General features: G+C 39.4%; 1 protein-coding gene across 1 annotated transcript in view; it reads left to right on the forward strand.

Moving 5' to 3' along the window:
• Positions 1–22,943, forward strand: part of LOC138745224 (metabotropic glutamate receptor 8) — a 326,930-nt gene that overhangs the window by 296,993 nt on the left and 6,994 nt on the right. Inside the window, exon 9 of the mRNA XM_069902285.1 lies at positions 16,655–16,901. Coding sequence (XP_069758386.1) covers positions 16,655–16,901 — 247 coding nt within the window. The remainder of the gene's footprint in view (positions 1–16,654; positions 16,902–22,943) is intronic.

Consider the following 22,943-nt stretch of genomic DNA (forward strand, 5'->3'; position numbering starts at 1 on the left):
CAAACCCCATTATTGATTCAGAATAGCAGAGTCTTTTTTTTATCCTGATCTGTGTCAAGAGGTAATTCAACATCGATGTCGATTCAATCCAGTTAAAGAAGTTTGTGGCGTAAAGGTTATAAATCTACTTTTCGTTACCCTGCAGCATTGAAGGTGTTTTATGGAGACTATCAATTTCGGTTTTTTGAAACAGATCGTGAAACAATGATTTTTGCTAATTCATTGCCAGATATAAGAGGACAAAGACATTATCTCTGAAAGAAAAATCTGGTTGCTCTGGAAATGGAAGAAATGGCAGAAATGGGAAAAGTGGGAATGGAAAGAGTCCAACTTCTTCTGAAATAGGATCTTTGAGATTGGAATCTTCTGGTGAAAAGAAGAATTTTCTTATTCTATTTTTCTTTTGTTATTATGATATTTTGATGTTATTGACTGTTATATGATTGATGCATGTTTGAGAGATTTGCACTAAGTTCTTTACTAGCATTTTTTGTTTTGGGGTTTACTACCTTTTGGTAGATTTTTGGGGGGGATTTTCTTTTTTCTTTCTTTATTATTATTTTTTAAATTAATTTTTGTTAGTTTTTAATTTGTGATTTTTTTCCAATTGGAGGGCCTATATACGTTGATTTGAGTTTTTATATAAAGATATTATTGGTAGTTAGTAATAATAGTAGATATGTCAAAGTTGAGGTTTGCTACTTTTAATGTTCGAGGATTAAATAGTCCGATTAAACGTAAGCGAGTCTTGGCGTATATTAAGAAAATGAAAATTGATATTGCCTTTTTACAAGAAACACATTTGAATGTGAAGGAAAGAGTGAAATTAAAAAGGGATTGGGTTGGGCATGTATATTCTTCTTCATTTAATTCTAGAGCTAAAGGTGTAGCAATTTTGATACATAAAATTTATATTTTGAATTACAATCAATGGAGGAAAAAGCAGGATGTATTCTTAAATTGAATTGTAAGACTTTTAGTCAATTTTGGAGTTTACTTAATATTTATGCTCCAAATGCAGATGATGAAGTTTTTATTTTGGATGCATTTTTATGTTTGGGTCAGGCTAATAATAATATTTTAGTTGGTGGTGATTTTAATTGTGTTTTGGAACCTTTATTAGATAAATCTCCGAAGAAAGTTAAAAAATCCAAGATGGCAATTCAGGTCCAAGCATTGATGAAAGATCTTAATTTAGTAGATATTTGGAGATGTCTTAATCCGATAGAGAAAGATTTTTACTTTTATTCATCTAGACATGAATCGTTTTCAAGGATTGACTTCTTTTTAGTATCGGCACATTTACAAGGGAAAATACAACAAGAGGAATATAAAAGTAGGGTGATTTCAGATCATTCTTTGTTATATTTTACATATGAGACTTCTGAGAAAATTCAAATAGCTTATCATTGGAAATTTAATACAATGTTGTTAAAAATATGAAATTTATTGATTTTTTTAAAAACAAATTAATTTTTTTTGAAAGAAAATTCTAATTCTGTTCAAAGTAAGTTTGTATTATGGGATGCTATGAAAGCCTATTTGAGAGGACAAATAATTAGTTATACTTCTAAAATAAAAAAGGATCGATTAAATCAGAGTCTTGAATTAGAGAAACAGATCGATGAGTTAGAAAAGGAATTTCAGAAAGATGCTACAGAAGATCAGAAAATAGAATTATCTAGGCTGAAATTGAAATATAATACTTTGGAATCATATCAATTTGAATGTGTGATTAATAGGACTAAACAACGGTATTATGAATGGGGAGAGAAAGCACATAAGGTATTGGTGTGGCAATTAAACAAAGAACAGATATCGAGGACTATTAATGTGGTTAGACAGAATTCTCTTATTACATAAACCTCGTGAGATTAATGATGTTTTATTCATTTTATAAAAAGTTATATACATCAGAAGGAAAACAGGAAACTGGATCGATTGATCTTTTTTTAATCACAGTTGAATTTACTGATATTAGAGGATGGAGAAACACAGGAGTTAGAAGAACCATTTACTGATTTGGAAATTAAAATGGCTATGCTGGAAATGCCGAACGGTAAATCACCTGGTGATGATGGATTTTTGGTTGAATTTTATAAAATTTTTTATGATGATTTCTCTACAGTGTTTGGGGATGTATTACGTCAAGTTGGAGAACATTATGAATTACCTGAGTCTTGTTCTAGTGCTTTAATTACAGTAATCCTGAAAAAAAATAGAGATCCTTTGAAAGTATCTTCATATAGACCAATTTCATTGTTAAACGTAGATTATAAATTAATAGCTAAAATATTAGCGAATAGATTGGCTAAATTTTTACCAAAGGTGATTCATATTTATCAAACAGGTTTTGTAAAGAATAGATATGCTTCAGATAACATTTTGTGCGTGATTAGTTCGATTAATGGATTTCGACAATCTTTAGATCATCTGATGGTGATATCCTTAGATACAGAAAAAGCTTTGATAGAGTTGAATGGAATTTTTTGTTTAAAGTTTTGGAGAAATTTAAGTTTGGTCCTTCCGAAGAAGCCTGGATGGAAATTTGTCAGAATAGTATTCGGAAATTGATTAATGCTAGATTAGCGATGATTAATTATAATTTTATACATCAATTATATTTAACACCAGAGAAATTAAAAAAGTTTGGTCTTAGTAAGGTAGATTGTTGTTTTCGTTGTGATCAGATGGCTAATACTTTTTTACATACAGTTTGGTTTTGTGATCGATTGCAACAGTTTTGGAAAAGTATTCAATCTATATTTAATAGTTTATATAATATCTATGTTGTATTAGATCCTGATATATTTTTATTAGGGAATATGCACTTAGGCTTAAATGATTATCAGATTTCTTTTTTCTATTTAGCCTTAGCGGTGGCTAAGAAATGTATAGCACTTACTTGGAAAGATAGAAATATACTAACCTTAGATAGGTGGTATTTAGAGATGAAGTCTTGTTTAATTATGGAAAAGATATCTTTTTTCAATTCAAGATAAGATGTCTTTTTATAAGCTGAAGTGGACTCCATTTGTTAAGTACATGCAATTAAGTTTGATTTAAATATGTTTTATGTCTGATATTTTAGATTTGATAACTTTTTAAAAATTAATATTTTTACTTGTTATTTTTTTTGTTTGTGAGTATTTTTTATATATAATATTACTAACTTTATTAATTCTTCACTCTTTATTTTGGGGGAGAAGGGTGTTTTTTTTAAATATATATAGTTTTTTTTAGTGGCCATATATATGGGGGGGGGGGGGTTAGACAGACTTAAGTTAGGTTATTAATGCTGTGTTGTAATAAGTACTTTATTTCTATTTTTCTTTAAATGTATTATTTTTTGTTTTATTCATGTGATAAAATCTTTAAATAAAGTTTCAAAAAAAAAGTTTGGTCCTTCTTTTATTGGTTGGATTAGGGTTGTATATAGTAAACCGGTAGCTAGAGTATTGACGAATGGTTTGATTTCAGAATCTTTTAAGTTAACTCGATCAACTTGTCAAGGTAGTCCTTTATCACCAGCTTTGTTTGCGTTAGTGATTGAACCTTTAGCACAGTTGATAAGACAAAATACACAGATACAAGATATGAAAGTTTTAGATGAGAAGTATAAAATTAATTTATTTGCTGATGACGTATTGGTGTATTTAATAAACCCAGCTCAGTCACTTTTGCACTTGAAAGAATGTTTAATACAATATGGATGTCTTTCTGGATATAAAGTTAATTGGGAAAAAAGTGAAATATTACCGGTAAGTAAAGGAGATTATTCAGTTTATAAGAATATTACTAATTTGAAGTGGACTGATCGAATTAAATATCTGGGTATAATTTTGAATGTTAATTATCAATCTTTATATCAATTAAATTATGCTCCATTAATGAAAAACATAAAAACTGATTTGATTAAATGGAAAGATTTACCTATTAATTTAATGGGAAGGATAAATACAATTAAGCCGAATATCTTTCCGCATATACAATATTTGTTTCAATCTATTCCGTATTTACTTGATAAAAATTATTTTTGAGATTTAAATAAAATGGTTAGGGAGTTTTTATGGAGGGGTAAATTTTCGAGAGTAGCTTTGAATAAATTAACTTGGAAATATGAGTTAGGGGGACTACGTTTACCACATTTTCAAAATTATTATTATGAGGCAGCCCGACTTAAATTTATTAGTTCATTGATGGATTTGGTACGGCCTCCTAGTTGGGCTAAAATTGAGATGGCAAGTATTTCTGAATTTGAAATACATCAATTTTTGTTTAGGTGGAATATAAATTTGTTACAACAATATAATGTGCCTATACTAAAACATTTAATGAAGTTATGGATAAAGAAAAATAAAATGATAGGCTCTAGGGGTAAATTATTGGCTTTGACTCCATTTTAGAATGCTCAACTTATTTCTTTTTCAATACATAATTGAAGTTTATTGCATTGGAGATTTAAAGGTGTGAAAAATTTGGGAGATTGTTTTAAAGAGGGTAAGTTTTTGTCTTTTAATCAGATGAGAGAAGATTTTGGTATTGATAAGAATTCTTCATTTCTTTATTATCAAATTCGATCTTTGGTAAAATGCATGTTTGGTAGAGATATGATTTTACCTAAAATGACTCAATTTGAGACTTTTCTTATGAAGGTACCAGAGAGGGGTTATATTTCACTTATGTATCAAATATTACAGGGTGGTATGGATAAAAAGGGTTGGGATAGATCTAAAATTAAATGGGAAGTGGATATTGGTTTTATTTTTTCTGAAGATGATTGGTTAGATATCTGTTATGATAGCGTAACTAGAATGATAAATGCACGTTAATGCAATGATTAATTACAATTTTTTATATTAATTATATTTGACACCTGAAAAATTAAAAAAATATGGTTTTAATGAATCAGATTTGTGTTTTAGATGTGGTGATACGATTGGTACTTTTTTCATGCTGTTTGGTCATGTATACATATACAATCTTTCTGGAAGAAAATTCAATCGTTTTTAGAATATCTGTAATAGATTAGAATAGTTTTAGATCCAACAGTATTTTTATTGGGTAGTTTCCAACCTCTGAAAGGCTTGGGATTAGATAAGTTCCAGCTTGCTTTTGTATATTTAGCATTATCCGTAGCGAAAAAATGTATTGCTAGTACATGGAAAGATACAAATATGATTGATATTAATAGATGGCATAATGAGATGAAATATTGTTTAATAATGGAAAAACTTACATATATTTCGCATGATAATTATATATTTTTAATTAATAAGTGGCTGTTATACTCGGAATATTTACATTTCAATTTATATTGATTAGATTTTATTATGTATATTTAACTCTTTTTTTTAATATTCTTTCTTTTTTCTTTTTTTATGGCTCTCCTTAAGAGAGTTGGCTGAAGGGGGGTTCTTTTCTTTTCTTTTTTTTCTTTTTTTCTATATATATAAAAAAAAAAGTTCCTGTTCATGTTTAGTTGCTGTATATGTCATATATTATTATTTTTTGAACGAATAAATAAAGTTAAAAAAAAAACTACCATAGCAGGTTATGGCATTTAAGCCCTGCCATAGCTGTCAGGTGTCCCTTGTTATTTCTATTTTCATCCAAAATCTCCTCTTTGCCCGGGAGATAGCTTTTCTCAGGTCATACCTGCTCCTTTTATAGTTATCTGGATCTCTGGACTTAAATGCCTGGATCTAGCTCTCAGCACATCATAGATTTCATTGTTCATCCAGAGCTTCTAGTTGGGGGGAAAGTCTGAATGATTTGGTGGGGACACACTCATCCACAGCTGTTTCGATAAAGTCTGTGACAGCCCTGGTGTAATTATTCAGATCCTCAGCTAAGTTATTGAACAGTGTTCAATCCACTGATTCGAGGAAATCCAGTAACTGTTCTTCAGCCTCCTATGAACCCCCTCTAGCTGTCCTGATCTCCGGATCAGCTCTTTTTAGGCTCTTGTCAGTATGAAGGCAGAAGGAGCACAGGTAGGTGAGCCACTTGCCAAAGTGCGGTCAGAGGGCTTCCTTATCTTGGTGTAGCAATGATCAAGTGTACTGGGACCTCTGGTAGTTGGACAGGGTTCTCCTGACACAAGCCTGGTTAAAGTCCCAAAAAAGCCCACACCACCACTTCTCCCTTTTCCAGAATCTGAGTTCCAATCCAGTCTATGGATGGTGAAACTGTCTGGTTAGATATTAGCATCTGGTGTGTTTTCTGTTGGCCAGGTCTCGGTGCAGCAAACAACTGAGATTTGTCTTACCTGCCTCCGATAAAGTGGCCTTGCCCTCTGTCATCAATTTTATTCTCCAGTTACTGGACATTTGCCAGGTGAGGTCTCAGACCCCTGCGCTTCAGAGTTGTTTAGATCCCTGCCTTCTCACCTCATCTCCAATCTTGACCTGCCTAGTGGCCTGTTCCTTTAAGGCCTTTGCCTTCCAGCTGACCTGTTTCTGACTCAGCTGTTACTCGGGGGATTTGAAGATCGTTAACTGTGTTCAGTAGCTGGTCGGTCCTGAAAAATCTGTATGCTGTTGATTGTAACAAAAGCAACTAGACGGTAAGCATTTTAAAGGAGTGTTCAACAAGGGTTCTGCAGCCTGTGCCATCTTTTTCCCTCTGTACTTGTAAATAGATAAATGGATTACCTGTAAATGGCTTGATTTGGCTTCGCGGACAAAGATTTATGGAGGGGTAATGTCCACATCAGCTGCAGGCTCGTTGGTGACTGACAAGTCCGATGCGGGACAGGCAGGCACGGTTGCAAGGGATAATTGGTTGGTTGGGGTTGGGTGTTGGGTTTTTCCTCCTTTGTCTTTTGTCAGTGAGGTGGGCTCTGCGGTCTTCTTCAAAGGAGGTTGCTGCCCGCCAAACTGTGAGGCGCCAAGATGCACGGTTTGAGGCGATATCAGCCCACTGGCGGTGGTCAATGTGGCAGGCACCAAGGGATTTCTTTAGGCAGTCCTTGTACCTCTACTTTGGTGCACCTCTGTCACGGTGGCCAGTGGAGAGCTCGCCATATAACATGATATCCTGCGTCCAGAATCAGAATTTATCGTCATGAACAAGTCACGAAATTAATTTGTTTTGCAACAACATGATAGTGCAAATGTTCATATTATAACCATCTTATGCTCTTATTATATCTATATAAAAGGAGTAAAAATAATAGTGCATGAAAAGTAAGGCAGTGTTTTTGGTTAATTGATTATTCAGGAATCTGATGGCAGTGGGGAAGAAGCCTGTCCTTTAGGCTCCTGTATCTTTTTCCCGATGGTAGCAGGAAAAAGTGGTGGGGGTCTTTGAGGATAGAGGCTGCTTTTTTAAGACACTGCCTCACGAAGATGTCCTCGATAGAGTGAGGTATGGTGCCTGTGATGATGCCAACTGAGTTAACAACCCTCTAGAGTTTATTCTTGTCCTGGGAGTTGGCGTCTCCATACCAGGCAGTGATGCAACCAGCTAGAATGCTCTCCATGGTACACCAGTAGAAGCTTACGAGAGTTTTCAGTGTCATACCGAATCTCCTCAGACACCTCACCAAGTATAGCCGCTGGCGAGTCTTCTTTGTGATTGCATCAACATGAATGCTCCAGGACAGATCTTTGGAGCTGTTGACACCCAGGAATTTTAAGTTCTTGCACTAGGTAGCCCTCAATGAGAACTGGGTTGTGTTCCCCCGAGTTTTTTCCTGAAGTCCACAATCATCTCCTTGGTTTTGCTGACATTGAGCACAAGGTTGTTTTCATTATTCCATTGAACAAGCTGATCTATCTCCCTCCTATACATAGCGCCTCTTCTCCCTTTTCCAGAATCCGAGTTCCGATCCAATCTATGGTTGTGATTCTACCAACATCTGGTATCGACGGCCAACGTAGTTGGCATTGGAATTGTTCCTGGCCACACAGTCATGGGTGTATAATGAGTAGAGCAGTGGGCTAAGCACATATCCTTGGGGTGCTCCTGTGTGGATAATCAGTGAGGAGGAGATGTTGTTTTCAATTCGTACTGACTGTGGTATTCCAATGAGAAAGTCAAGGATCCAGTTGCAGCATGGGGTACAGAGGCCTAGAGTTTGTAGCTTCTTGACCAGCACTGAGGGAATAATGGTAATGACGGCCGAGCTGTAGTCAATGAAGAGCTGTTTTCGAGGTGATCCAGAGCTGAATGGAGAGCCAGTGATACTGCATGTGCTGTGGAGCAATTGTGATGAGAGGTGAATTGCAGGAGTTCCAGATCTTTGCTTAGTACGTGTTAATTCTGGCCATGTCCAGCCTCTCAAAGCACATCATCACAGTAGAAATTAATGGGTGGTAGTTGTTGAGGCAGCTCACGCTGCTCTTTTTGGATACTGGGATGATTGATGCCCTTTTGAAGCAGGTGGAAACCTCTGTCTATTGCAATGAGAAGTTGAAAATGCCCATAAACACCCTGGCTAGTTGGCTGTCACAGATTTTCAATACTCTATCTGGTCCGCCGTCAGCGCCTGACACCTTGCGTGTCATGATATTACTGGAGACATCGACTCCCCTTGCATATGGTGTCCATATGCAAATCTTTCTGCAGCACAACTGGATGTTAGTTACCAGTGAAAAAGTGTCAGGAACTTCGTATAGGGTCCCTCAGTATTCTGAAAGTTACACGGAGGACAAAACAAGGCACTAGGCTTTTTTTTTAAGGAGAATCTGAATCTTGGAAATGAATTTTGTCCTCCAGTTCGATGAACATATTAGTCAATATATGCATAATTTTGTTGTTTGATATCTCTTCCAATGTTTTTTTTAATGTCCAATCTGGTAGAATAGCACCCGAGCACTGAGGGTTAAAGTTACCTCAAATCTTCGTCTTGGCAACTTGATTTGGATAAACTTTCTGAAAGTTTAGAAAAGGATCAGTATTCATCTCATAAATAAAGGAACAGAATTTTAACCCAGTTTTGAACAATCAATACCAAATCTACCAAAACCAGACCTGGAAATTGGCGCTGAAGAACATTTCTATTGATAGAGAGCATGGAAAGACTCTTTGCTGATCACTTTCATTTTGGCCGAGGAGCGAACACAACAGGAAGAAACAGCTTTGGAAATGTAATGCCGAAGAGCGTCAGAGAAACCTTCTGCTTCATTCCCCAGTTCTAAATTGCATCAGTGACGGGAAGCTGTTTAGAATTATCAACATTAATGAGGCCCTAATACATTCTACCAATGGACTCATTTCTCCAAAACCCAAATATTTTGAAGTCTGCCACAAATATTTTCTCCAACGGGCAGGGATGAAAGCTGACAGGATATTATTGTTGAAAGTTGAATCTGCTCCTCACATCCTCACGTCATGTTATTTATACTGCTGTAGGCAGTGATATCATACAGCCATGGGCAATGTCTTCTCTCGAAATGATTTTTGTGCTTGTATTTCCACATTTGGAATGATAGAATATTCATCAATCAGTGTTTATTTTGCATTTATCTGCTGAAAATTGCTTCTTTGAGCGTATATTGAAAGTATGATTGACTTGGGATACTCCTAAATGACTTTTTTTTAAAAGCAAGGCTCATCTGAGGAATGAAAAATACAGATTTAGATTACATCTTTGAATGAACCAAAATATTGCAATCAGTTTTCTTAATGGTCTGCTTTGATTAGAGGTAGAGCTGAGAGATTGTTCTAAAGGTCACAAGTAAAAGATGTTCATCTCTGCATGAGTGTAATGCAGGACAAAAATTACATTTCATTGCTTTGGTTATCTCACAATAACACAAGCAAATGATTAGCTACAGGACTACACCACTCAGTCCCTGAAGCCTGAATCAACATTCAAAAGATTATATCTGATTTAAATTTATCTTCAACTCTGTTCTCTTGTCTCCCCTCTGTAATATTTTGCTCCCTTGTTTAGAAAAGAATTGAACCAACTTTAAAGATATTCAGACTCTGCTTCTGACACCATTTGAGGGAGAAAGTTCCAAATGACTTCATGTCCATCTTAAATGTACATGCAACCCCTTACTTTTAAACAGGAACCCCACCTCCCAGTTCTAAATTCTCCCACGAGGGAAGACCTCCTCAGTCGAAATGTGTCGGGGGACAGAGATCAGATTGTGTCAGGCAACGTGGTATGACCTCCAAAGTCTAAGTAGGCACCTTCTATGAGATTATCCATATCCCCCTGCCAGATTTCTGCCTTGTGGGTAAAATAAAGGTCCTTCTCAGATCTTCCACATATCTGGACTTTCTGCCACAGCGAGTTTCCTGACTGGAGCAAGGTGAGCAACATTAGAAGCTCAGTTTTCATTCAAGTCGACAAAATGATAGGAAACATTATGTGGTGAACTGCTGAACTGCTGTATTCCTGATTACCTAGTTCCACCCTGTTCTGTGACTGTACCTATGGCCCCTCCCTCTTTTGACCACCTTGACCCTTCCTCAGAAAGCCCGGGTCACAGCACAGGATGAGGTCCCTATCCACTATGAATAAAAGCCTGTGAATCAGTGACTCTGTCTCAGACCCTCGAGCTATTTAGTCAGGTTTGTGAAAGCAAAGTTGTAAATATCACCTCACTTCTTGGTTACAGCTAACTAACCTCAACTTAACTTCGACTGTTTCATTGGTTGAATAATGCACAGTCAGGTGACTTTGGCTGGATTCTGTACTTCAGGTCAATGCTAAGTTTACCCTTCATGCACTGAAGAGGAAAGGACTTCGCTTGTTGCTTCATTAAAATCAACTTCTAGACACATTTGTTGTATCCACATGACTAGACAGTACAATGACAAATTGCCACATAATCTTAGAGATAATGTATATTCAATTTTTTGCAGAGGATTGCTTTTTCACTTTACTTGGTATCAGGAAAAAAAATCAATTGAAGGATAATCTTAGCAGAAAAACCCCCCCCACATCCAAGCAACTTGTGGGCAGCTCACCAAATGGTTACTGAATCCAAATTTCACAAACACTGTAGAGAGAATTCCATTGCCTGGAAACTGAATTTTACTCTTTTCTGGTGAGCTCCACCAAAAATGGCCATTCAGTTTCCCCACAAGTCTCGAATTGGCCATAGAGAGGCTGAAAGGGGCATTACCTCTGGAAACAAGAGCAAGAGCAGAATCTGCGCAGTGTCGGATTCTACCTTACCCATGTCGAGCGCGTCAAAAGAACCAAAGACTTGATGATCCAAACCAAGGCTTTTATTAACTAGAAGACTGGAGTATGTCACATGTCAGTCGACCAATCCAGAATGACCTGGTCTGGCTAGGAGCAACCCTTTAAGACCTGCCAGTAGGTGTGGCTACGCTCTCAGCCAATCAAAGTCATCCTACACTACCATCAGACACATTGGTGATAGAATCTGTACGATCACAGCCCAACGTTAGCCCGATGCCTCCAGTCAGCTGTGAAGCAATCAGCTCTTTTTTTGAAACCACCCGCCATTGGGTGTGAGGAGAGGTGTGATGAGAAGGGAGATTGGAACTTGAGAAAAGGTTTCCAAATTCAGACAGTGTGATTATAGGGTCCCTGCTGCATAAATCAGAGCAAGGAGGGAGGCCCATCTGAATAACATACAATCTGAACCCTCTTTCACAGTCCCCACCCTGTCCTTCACCAACCCCTGCCCTCACACCACCATTGACATTCAGCTGCAGTTACCATCCACATCAAGGTCAAGTTTTTGGAGCAAAGAATGAAAAGCGAACTCTGTGTCCTTCAACGCCTTCGCTTAGGCAAAAACCAGGCCACTGCACAGAAGGGGACCTTCATGACTGTTTATCCTCTCACCAGTGGAGGTGACTTCCTGCTGACTGATGGGTAGAGAAGCCACTGGTTTCCAACCATCTCTGTCACAAGCGTGATCCCCAGGTATGCTCATTAATAATAATAACCTTGTCCCCTTTGATTCAATCACTGGTTAACTAATTGTACTGCCATTCCTCCATGGAAGATGTTTCTGCTGCAGGTTACCAATGCAACTTCCCTCTCTCTTGCCAGGAGCTGGAACAGGAAGACTGGGAGGGGAACCCTGGGGGAAGAGAAGGGTGATGAGGTGGATTATTGCACCTGGTACCCTACAGCACCCTCCCATCCTGGCATTGCAAGGGATGATCAGCAGAGGTCAAAGGGGCATGTGCCACAGAGATTTACACCAGACATTGACAAGCTGCAGTGGGCATCAGAATGGGGACTCCGATGCAGGGATTTATTGGAGGGGAGATCCTAACTGTTTTGGATGAGGTGATTGGAATGCTCTTGTGACAGGTCTAGCATGGATGGTTAGCACATTATGAATTGTGTGCCTGTTCAAATGAATGATAAGGAAAGTGAAAGAGTTTAGCCTCATGCTCTTTCAAGGAGCTAGGAATTCAGGATGTCCTCTTTTGAGGGCAGGTGCCCCTTCGCAAGGGCACAAAAACAAATCCATTGTCCACCAGCTGCTGCAGGGACCAAGGTAAAGGCACTCATGATCTGTTTACCTTTATGCACACTCATCTTTTAGCTGGAAGCCTGGACCCTGCCATATAGGAGCAGCTGAAAGGTGACATGTCATGCATTGCTGGAGCAGCTGCAATGGCAGCGCTGCTGCTGCTGGTCTGGACCTGTGGAGAGTGAGGAGGGGAGACGGAGCACTCCTCCGTGGGGCTTTACTGCCCAGTCCAACTGCTGGTGACTCCATACCGGCTTTAAATGGCCTATTTCATTTTAAAATCCAGCGACTGCGGGGTCTGAGCCCAAGATGGCAGTAGCCACAATGGGTTGTAGATTCCGGAAAAGCAGAGAACTGGCGCAGTGCCACCAGAAAATGGGGAGGAGACCCCTGTTTGAGAAGGAGAAGCAGAGGAGATGTCCCATGGGGTGGCTTCCACAGCAGCGGACCAGCGAGAAGCTCTGTGGGTGACGAATGCACAGGCGGCAGGCAGTTGGTGACTCAAGGCAAGGAAACCATGCAGGCTGTGGGCTGCTGGCGACTGCAGTTAAAGGAGTGTCATCAAGTTGCGGACAGCTAGAGAATGGCTCGAGACCGGCTGAAAGGGGTATCGGGTATCGGAACCAGGATGCAAGAGGGTGCCGGGAGGCTTTTTGATCCTGGAGGAGGTTCGGATCTGATACTCAGATTGCCGATGGTTTGGACTAGAATCTGTGGCTGTGGAGGCTACGGGAGCGCTGGAGGCAAATCCACGGACATCGTGACTCTGGGGTGACTGTTTTTCTCTCTCTGACTGTAAGAGATGTCTAGCAAATTCTGCTAATGGTGAATTGTCTGCCTTAAGGCAGACTAAAGCAAATTTTGTATAATATTATATCTGGGTTGAATCATTTGGGAACAGCCTGATCTTCTCATGGAGGAGGGGACGCTACATGTAGGCAGGTTGGGCAATGTGATGCAACCCATGAGCAGATTGCATAACTGCAGGGGCAAAGGGATACCACTCGTGATCAGACTGTTCTCTAATATGAGGAGGGAGGTCGCGAGTGAACAGGTTGTTCCCTCACAGGCTTAAGACCCATGAAATTCACCTACAAGAACTAAGATTTGCCCCACCTATCAAGTTCACCAATCTCCTCATTGCACTGTTGAGATGGCCCAGAGAGTCGACTCCAAGATGAAGATTGAAAGCAGAGGGGACCATTCACCAGTGATTCAGGGTCTGTCAGCAGCTCAGCTTTGAGACCGGTGGTTGGAAAAAAAAAATCGCAGTGCCAGCAGATCCATGTCTCATCACCTGCCCAGCGTGCATGAGATTCATGATGCTCCTCACAAGTTCACCTGATGGATGCTAGCCCCAATCTTGCTCCACAGTCGGCCAACCCACATTGCTCCTTTTCACTGTGGAAACCAATCTGAAGAGAGCCCATCCAGGGCAAGGGTTTATTGTGGGTTAGCCAGGATTACTGTGAGGGTCAAATACCATGTGGCAGCTCCACAGAAAATACTGGAAACTCATGTAAGCTTGGGAAATGGTAGTAGCACTTGGGTATTTGTAGCACAATGGAAAAAACATTCTTATTTGGTGCTCATAACATAGTGGTCCAGAGATAAGTCCCACTGGTGTGGCAGCTGCTGTGAACATTACATACACAAGTGTGCTTCACCTAGAAAGGGAGGGCTGATAACTTACACTCGAAGTGAATGTGCTCAAACCAAATTTGCTTCCATTTGCACACTTGTTCAGACTGACTCCTTAAAAATTCTACTATTAATGGAATGATTGCTATATGATTGCAAAATATCAGAACTCAAATTTCTGGCATTGATTGTGTTTGATCCCCAGTGCAAAGTTGGTAGTCATAACACAATTTATATCCCTGCTCACTGGATGTTTAAAATTCATAGATCAAATTTATTGTCAGAGTCAATGCATGACATCACACACCACCTTGAGATTCTTTCTCTGCAGGCCTGCCAGGTAGTATATCTAACTACTGGTAACTGTAAACTCAAAGAAAAAAAGAACTGTAAACACAACAGAAATATAGCAGTATAAATAGATAGTAATAAATAAATAATTAGCAAAGTACGAGTCCTTAAATGAGTGTTTGAACAAGTCTGTTATTCAGAAGTCTGATAGTTGAGGGGTAGTTATTGTTCCCGAAGTTGGAGTATGAATCCTGGGGCACCTGTACCTCCTTCCTGATGGCAGCAGTGAGAACAGAGCAGGTCCTGGGTAGTGTGGATCCTTGACAATTGCTGTTGCTCTCTGATGCCAATGTGCCATGTAGATTTTCTCGACGGTGGGGAGTTTTGCCTGTGATGTACCATCACATTTTGCAGGTTTTTCTCACTCAGGGGTATTGGCGGTCCCATACCAGGCTGTGATGTAACCGGTCAACAGACTTTCCACTATGCGTCTGTCGACATTTGCCAAGGTCTCCGATGTCATACTGAACCTCTGCAAACTCCTGAGGAAGTGGAGATGCTGACGTGCTGCCATGGTCCCAGGCAGGTCGTCCGAGTTAGTGACCCCAAGGAATTTAAAGTTGCACCCCCTCTCCGCCTCTATTGATTGCTATACCTCTGGTGTTCCTCTCCTAAAAGATACAATCAGCTTCTTGGATTTGGTGACATCGAGTGATAGGTGTTGTTAGTACACTATTCAGCCAAGTTTTCCACCTCCCTCCTTTATGCTGACTCATCACCCCTATTCATACAGCCTACTACAGTGGTACCATCAGCAATGTGTCGTTGTACTGATTCACACAGTTATAGCAGTTATTGAGGGCACCTCTGAAGGAGGAGCAAGGAAATTTGAGGGATGTTGCATGTTAAGATGACACACTTGCATTCAACTGCCTCTTTCCTGTGGCTATAATACTGAAGAGAAGTCATTCACATCGAGAAGCCATCCAACAGGTTCTGGATGCCGCAGTCTCACAGTATTCTGAGAGAGGCACATTTTGTGCAGTGGTCTCAGTTGTTTGGCAAATTGCTACTCATCAGGTAATGCAAATGACTGGTCTCACTGTTGCAAGTTATAAACAAAAAAAGGATTGAAGTGCATATGGACTGCTCTGTAAGATTTTGGCGAAAGAGCTACTTTCTGCGCTCCTTCGCTATACTTATTGATGTACTGTGTGATGTTAAGGATTGGAGTGCGGGGAGGGTCATTTCGTCTGGATAATGAATGGTAAATTCACAGACATTATGAAAAGTGTCTTTCTGTTGAGGGAAGACCATATTACCATGCTGTTAAAGGTTCCCTCTTCACTCTGCTGAGAAGGCCGCCTGACGTTGCCCGATGGCAAAATGTCATCAGCATTCCCTTTCCTCGACGTGCTTAAGAACAAGCGATAAACATTCACGCGGAAATTTGTTTTAACTGAGCTAATTATGCGATGAAAAGTGGAAAATGCTACAAGTAGATGAAAGGCATCCCAGCATCTATAAATGGAAGTGTTTTTTTTCAGATCAACTGGATTTACTTCCCTCAGGGCAAAAATAGAGCTTTTGAATTTGACAAATCATGTGTGTTTTTTTGCAGGGAAAGGAGATTGGATTAAATGGGTATTTTTGGATCAGAATCGTTTGACATTAGTTTCAGGAGTGAAGCAGAATTGAGAGATAATTTCCAGTTGCTGTTTATGGTGTGTGATAGTACAGATTCCATCACCAATGTTACAGAGGGTAGTGTAGGATGACTGTGATTGGCAGAGAGTGTAGCCACACCTACTGACAGGTCTTAAAGGATTGCTCCTAGCCAGACCAGGTCATTCTGGACTGGTCGACCTACTTGTGATATGCTCCAGTCTTCTAGTTAATAAAAGCCTGGGTTTGGATCAACAAGTCTTTGGTTCTTTCGACGCGCTCTACACTGTGATAATTTGAAAGCAGCTCTCGTATGCTTGTGCTGCATTGCTCTGAATTTACCAGAGACCAAATCCATTTTACAAATTAAATAAGAGAAATAGGGGTATCTTAATTGTTCAACACTTGTTCAACATCATTGCAAATTATAATGTGGCTTATAATAGCAATGTAGGACAAAATGTTTAGAAAAATAACGCAACTTCTTCCCTATTGTACGATCAAATTAAATTCTTCATGCATCACATCCTTCCCCTTCTTCAATCATTATAAATTCTGTTTGATAGGAGGAATAATTTTGTAATTTGATTTGACCTTCAATTGAAATGCATTTCTCATTTTTTTTCCAGATGTACATACAGACAACAACCCTTACTATTTCCATGAGTTTAAGTGCTTCTGTGTCTCTAGGCATGCTGTACATGCCTAAGGTGTACATTATCATCTTTCATCCAGAGCAGAATGTGCAAAAACGCAAGCGCAGCTTCAAGGCAGTGGCGACGGCAGCCACTATGTCAAGCAAACTGTCACAAAAAGCAAGTGACAGGCCAAATGGAGAGGTCAAAACTGAACTCTGTGAAAGCCTAGAAACTAACAGTAAGTACAATTTTCATGATAAAATGTCGTTTTAAGGGAACACAAGTGGGGAGCTCTTAAATCTTTGTCTCATTTGAGATTTTATAATATCTAGTTCCAAGGCTTTTCTATTTTTCAGAGATATTGCAAAGCATGAAAGCTATTCTCTGAATTTTCTCAGGTGGCAACAGTGGACATTTGACAGGCTGAGCCAAATGGAGAGAACCTCTCTGAGGTTTATAGCATCAAGATTCTTTCGTTGTCATGTAATAAATCAGAAAATGTAATATGACACAAAATGTCCTTTAGCCTGTCATAGGGCAGATGATGAGTCACCATTTGTTTTACTCTGCATCAGTCAGAAGCCAAAACAGAGTCCCTTTCAGAGTTATTGAGTGTCTGTGGATTCCCCTCCAGTGCTCCCTCATCCTCTTCAGCCTCACAGATTTCTATTCATTGGCAATATGAGCTCCATATCCGAACCTCCAATATGATCAGGAAGCCTTCAGTGTCCAAGCCCTTCTTGCCCTCAGCACCCTCTCGAATCTCAGTTCCGATACCTGATCCCCATCAGCTTACATCCTGTGTGGGTCCTTCAGTCACTGAGCCCTTTGCTGATCTGCTGCCATGTCATTGTCCTGCAGGCTTGTCTCCTGTGCTTCTCCTACTTAACAGGCGATGTTTCTTCCTGTTTCTGGTGCTCTGCACCTGCCGGCTGCTCCCCCAGTGGCTGCTGCCAGCACAGGCATTACCATCTTGGACACAGACCATGTGGTTGCATGATTTTAATTAAAAACACCGTGGGGCTCCTAACAGGCCATTTAATACCTGAATGGATCGCCAGCATTAGAACCGGGCAGTTGGACCCTGTGGAAGAGTGAAGTGTCTCCGCCCCCTCCTCTCCCTCGGTTTGCACCAGTGGCAGTGCTGCCATAGAAAATAAATGCGAGAGAAATTAAAAGAAATATTAGATTATCAAAAATACACATTATGATATACAGTAGTATGAATTGCAAGTTTCCATTCTCTTTTAGTAATTCCTGACTAGCTCATCAGCAATTTGCATGTTTGTGCCAGGTGATATCTTAGCTGAAATTAACCAGGTAAGATTGGCCACTTGGAGATCCACAAGCTTAGGGGAAACTATTAAATCTTCCATTAAAGAAAAGGTGCTGTAAAGTTGCAGCAGGTCAGCCTCAAAGAGTGAAATGAAGTTAATATTTCAAGTCAATGATTTTCCATCAGACTAAAATCATTTTATACTATCTCTCAAATACAAGATCTTTCCCATTGTATCTCGATGGTTACACTTTATCGACAACAACTTTGTCTGTAGGCACTTTCGCAGGTTTTTTTTAAATCATTGTTGTGCAACCCACATTGATTAAAGAATGTTGGCAGTTTATCTGATTCTTCTTGTTTGCACAGATTAACGAATTTGCACATGATATTGAGAAAAAGTTAAGAGGTCATTCTCTTCAAATGACTTTGTTCATCCTGAATCTCTCCATGAAAGAACAGCAAAACTTGCAACAATTCTGATGGCATGCCATTGATCTGAAATGTTGCCTTTGTTTCTCGCTCCACACGGAGACTCCTGCTGTCTTTAATGGAAATAGAAATGGGGCAGGATATAGAACATTCTAACTCTCTCATCCATTTCAAGAATTCCATTAAATAGGTCAGAGATTGATCCTCAGTCACCAGTGCAAATTGCATGATGTAGCAGTGGCTCCAATGGAACAGATTTTGAAAGTAAAGAACAATACCCTGTTGGAATCTATTGCATGGTTTACATAAGTCATGGAGGAAAAATTGTTACCCCCATGCATCCTTGCTGAACAAATAATCCAGTGTGTAGGGAGTGATCCAAAAATTATGATACACTTTGAATTTCTGATCACAGTCATTAAGGAGTTTGGCATTGCTTTCATTGATGGACATCTTATCAGGCACATGACATCATGAGGGACATCTTATCAGGTACATGACGTCATGAGGGACATCTTATCAGGTACATGACGTCATGAGGGACATCTTATCAGGTACATGACGTCATGAGGGACATCTTATCAGGTACATGACGTCATGAGGGACATCAAAAAGTTGAATAGTCAGGGCAGGGAAGTCAAAAACTAGAGGGCACGGATACAAGGTGAGAGGGGACAGATTTAAAAGACTAACTTTTCCCACACAAAGGATGTGGAATAAGCTGCCAGAGGGTGGTAGAAGTGAATACAATTGCAACATTTGAAAGATATTTAGATTGGGTCATGGATAGTAAAGATCCATCCAATCTAGAGGGGATATGGGCCAAACAGTCAAATTGGTTGAACTTTCAGTAGGTAGGTGCCTGATCAACTTGAACCAACAAGTTGGCCTATATCGTAAAACTCTCTGATGCAAGAGTACACAGCAATGTGGCATTTGCAATCAGCGTGCCAAGTTGACATCAGCAAATGTACAAACGTTCAGCATGTATTTTTCACAGAACATGGATGTTGCTGCCAGCAAATTCAAACACTACACCTTTTGTAGGAACTGCTTACAATAAATCTGCAATGTGCAATTTATCTTAAATGATAAAGCACGGGATTATCAAATTATTTTGCAGTGGACATGGAAGCACTTAATTTCACTGGGAAAACTCCTCAAGATTATCCTCTGCCGGAGGATTAAATACCCTTTGTTCAGTGAATGAACGTCATAACTTACAACAGCTTGCAGAACAAAACAGCACATCCAACCGAACTGGCCAATATCAATGTCTCTGTCCTACTTAAAGCTTTGCCCACTCCATCTCGTCTTAATCCTATCCAAACTGCCATCTTTCCCTACAGTTAACTGAAGTGCCACATTCCAACCATTCTCTGGTAAAGACTACAATCTGAAAATTTCAAATCAAGGTAAATCATGCATTAAATCCTAACCTCGCATCTTGTATTGTGTATATTATTTCAAAAGGAATAGAAACGTTAAGGCCTTCAGGTCTGAAATATTCAAGCCCAAAATTATCCTATTAAATATCTCATTATTAATCAGATGTTTTCATCAATCAGTTCCAGAGAAAAAGCCAGATGTTTTTTCAAACTCGTATTCACTTGTCAATATGTTTTAACCATTCACATCTGTGATGAAAAAGTAGCTGTCAAAATTTACCTCCAAAGAATCCAACCGTTTCCAAACAATCCATTCAGTTGCCTAAACAAGCATCCATTTGCAAAAACACCCATCCAATCTTCAAAGTGATCATCCACTTCCCAAAACATCCATCCACTTCTCCTAAAGCCTGTACAATTCCCCCAAAATATCCATCCACTCACCAAGAAATTTATCCAGTGTCGACATGCACTGACTGAAACATTCATGTAGTCATCAAAACATCCATCTTTGCTCCCACCAAGATGTCTAGCCATTATCTGAAATGCCAGGCACTGGCCAAAGTGCCTATTGACATACTTGAAAAGCAGGCTGCCTGACTGCAGTGTGCACCCACCACAGAACCTCATCCTTTTCACTTACTAATTCCCAACATGCGAAAGAATGGAAGCACCACCTCATTGTCCTTCTCCGCTGGGGCAAATTCCTAGAACTTCCCCATCTCATGTATCGAAGGAGGACCTTCAACACACTGACTGTTGCAGTTCAGGAAAATTTAGAGAAAGGCTATAATTGTACCTTTACAATTGATGCCCTCCCTCAGCTTCAGAATGAATTTTTAAAGAATTTGCTACATTTAAAACAAAATTGAATGAAGCAATAAATGGATTTACAATTAATTTTAATTATCATGTTAACTTTATAATAGGCAGGTTATCTTGCTGAGAATATTAGCAATGTGTTTGGAAATTGTTTTGGATGTGCTCATTTAAGAGTAGTGAATGAATATTTTGCAAGTGTAAAAAGAATTGAAACATCTTATGTGTTTGCCAATGTTATTTTCTTTTAATGACACAATTATCAGAACCAATTCCAGACAAATGCTGAATGATTCACATAATTAAAAGATGACCAGAGCTATCTAGGAAAGGCTATCAAATTGTCCTAGAGTTTTGCAAAGAATTCTATCGCTCTGCCGCCAATGTTCCAGGGAGAAAGGTCCCAGCCTAGGCAGTCTCCCCTTAACTCAAGTAACATTTTCATAAATCTTTCCTGCATCCTTTCCAGCTTAAACACATCATTCCAATAACTGGGTGACTGGAACTGTACACAATTCTCAAAGTGTGGTCTCTCGAACATTTGGCACAATAGTAAAATGGCATCCCAGTTCTTGTACTCAGTCCTCTGACAGATCAATGATGGATGCATACCTGTCAGATGCCTTCTTCACCGGTCAGGTTTAACCTACCAAACTGCGATGCCTCACACTTGTCTGAGTTACATTTCACCTGCTGTTCCTTGGCGCTCTTTTCCCAATATTTTGAGATCCTGTTGTAATCTTGGAAAACGCTTTTCACTCTCCACTGTACCAACAATTTTGCTGTCATCCACAAGATTACTAACCATTGTTATCCAAGTTGTTAATGTAAATGACAGACAACAGTGGACCTGGCAACATACCACTGGTCACAGGTCTCCGATTTAAGTGACAATTCTCCCCTATTGTACTATGTTTTGTACGATCAAGCTAATTCTGTATCCAATTGAACAGATCCCTCTGGAACCCATGATCTGAATGTCCAGACTAGCTTGCCATGCAGGACCCTACCCATGTAGACAGCACCTGCTGCTCTTCTCTCATCAATCTTCTTGGCCCCTCTTCAAAAACAAAGCTCAGTCAAATTCCTGAGACATAGTTTCCTATGTACAAAGTGATACTGATTATCCTTAATAATTTCTTGCCTTTCGAAATGCAAGTAGATCCTGCCCCTCACAATCCTCTCAGTTAACTTGTCCATGACTAACATTAAAAGCTCACTGGCCTGACACACCCTGGATCGTTCTTGCAACCTTTCATTAAAAAAAGTCACAATAGCTACCTTCATCCTCTGGCACCTCACTTGTGCCCTAACAAATGATACAAATACCTCCATCAGGTCCCCTGCAGTTTATCCCTTAGCTTCTCACAATGTCTTAGAATACACGATCGGGACCTGGGGAGTTATCTACCTTTATTCATTTTATTCTCCTTTATCACATGGATTATTTTCAAGACTAAGCTTCCCGGCATTCATGTCTTTTCCTTGAGTAAAAACTGGGGTGAAATATTTGTCTGGACTCCGCCATGCAGTCCCTGAAATCTCATGATTTTACTTTTAATACCTCCACTTGCTAGACGTCCATTTACCTGCAAGCAGCCTCCACCAATCGGCTTCTGCAAATGTTATGACACGCCGTTGATGGGGGAGGGGGCAAAGCAGCAAAATAGTTGAAATATCTTTAACGACTAGGGTTAAACCACATACCTTGGCAGACCCAGCTGTCAAACCTGTTAACGCCTTTGGATGTTTATGGGCATGTTGTAGCTGTATATGAAATTAGTAAGTTTATTTTTAAATATTTTTAAAGCATTGTGTAAGTTTTGATCCGCACTGCAGGATGAGATAGAAATAGAGAGTACAGGATTTGGCAAGAATAGAGGCTGTCGTTATAAAGCAAAATTGGATAGACTGTGTTTATTCTCACTGGAATGTTGGAGGCTGAGTGGAGACATTCTAGAGGTTTCTACAATAATAAAAAACATAGGATCATCAGCCTTGTTTTTTAACCCCAGGGACCGCTTGTCTAGAACGAGAAGCCGTAGGTTTAAAATGAAAGGTAAGAAATTTAAGAGACTTGAGGGGCATGATTGTCACATAGGGAGGTGATTATTTAGAATGAGCTACCAGAGGATGTAGTAGAGGCAGATACCATGATAATGTTTAAAATACATTTGGACAAGGAAAGGACCAGAGGGATATGGGCCTGATGTAGTCAAATAGCATGATCATCTCTGTCTGTGTGGGTGAGGTGGGTCAAGATGGGCTGTTTCTGTGCTGTATGATTCTATGAGTGTGATTATCTTTGACATTCAGAAAGATTTAAAAACTAAGGCTTTTTAGGAATTTCACAAAATACAAACAA

This window comes from Narcine bancroftii, chromosome 11, assembly GCF_036971445.1.
Source record: "Narcine bancroftii isolate sNarBan1 chromosome 11, sNarBan1.hap1, whole genome shotgun sequence".
Lineage (NCBI taxonomy): Eukaryota > Metazoa > Chordata > Chondrichthyes > Torpediniformes > Narcinidae > Narcine > Narcine bancroftii.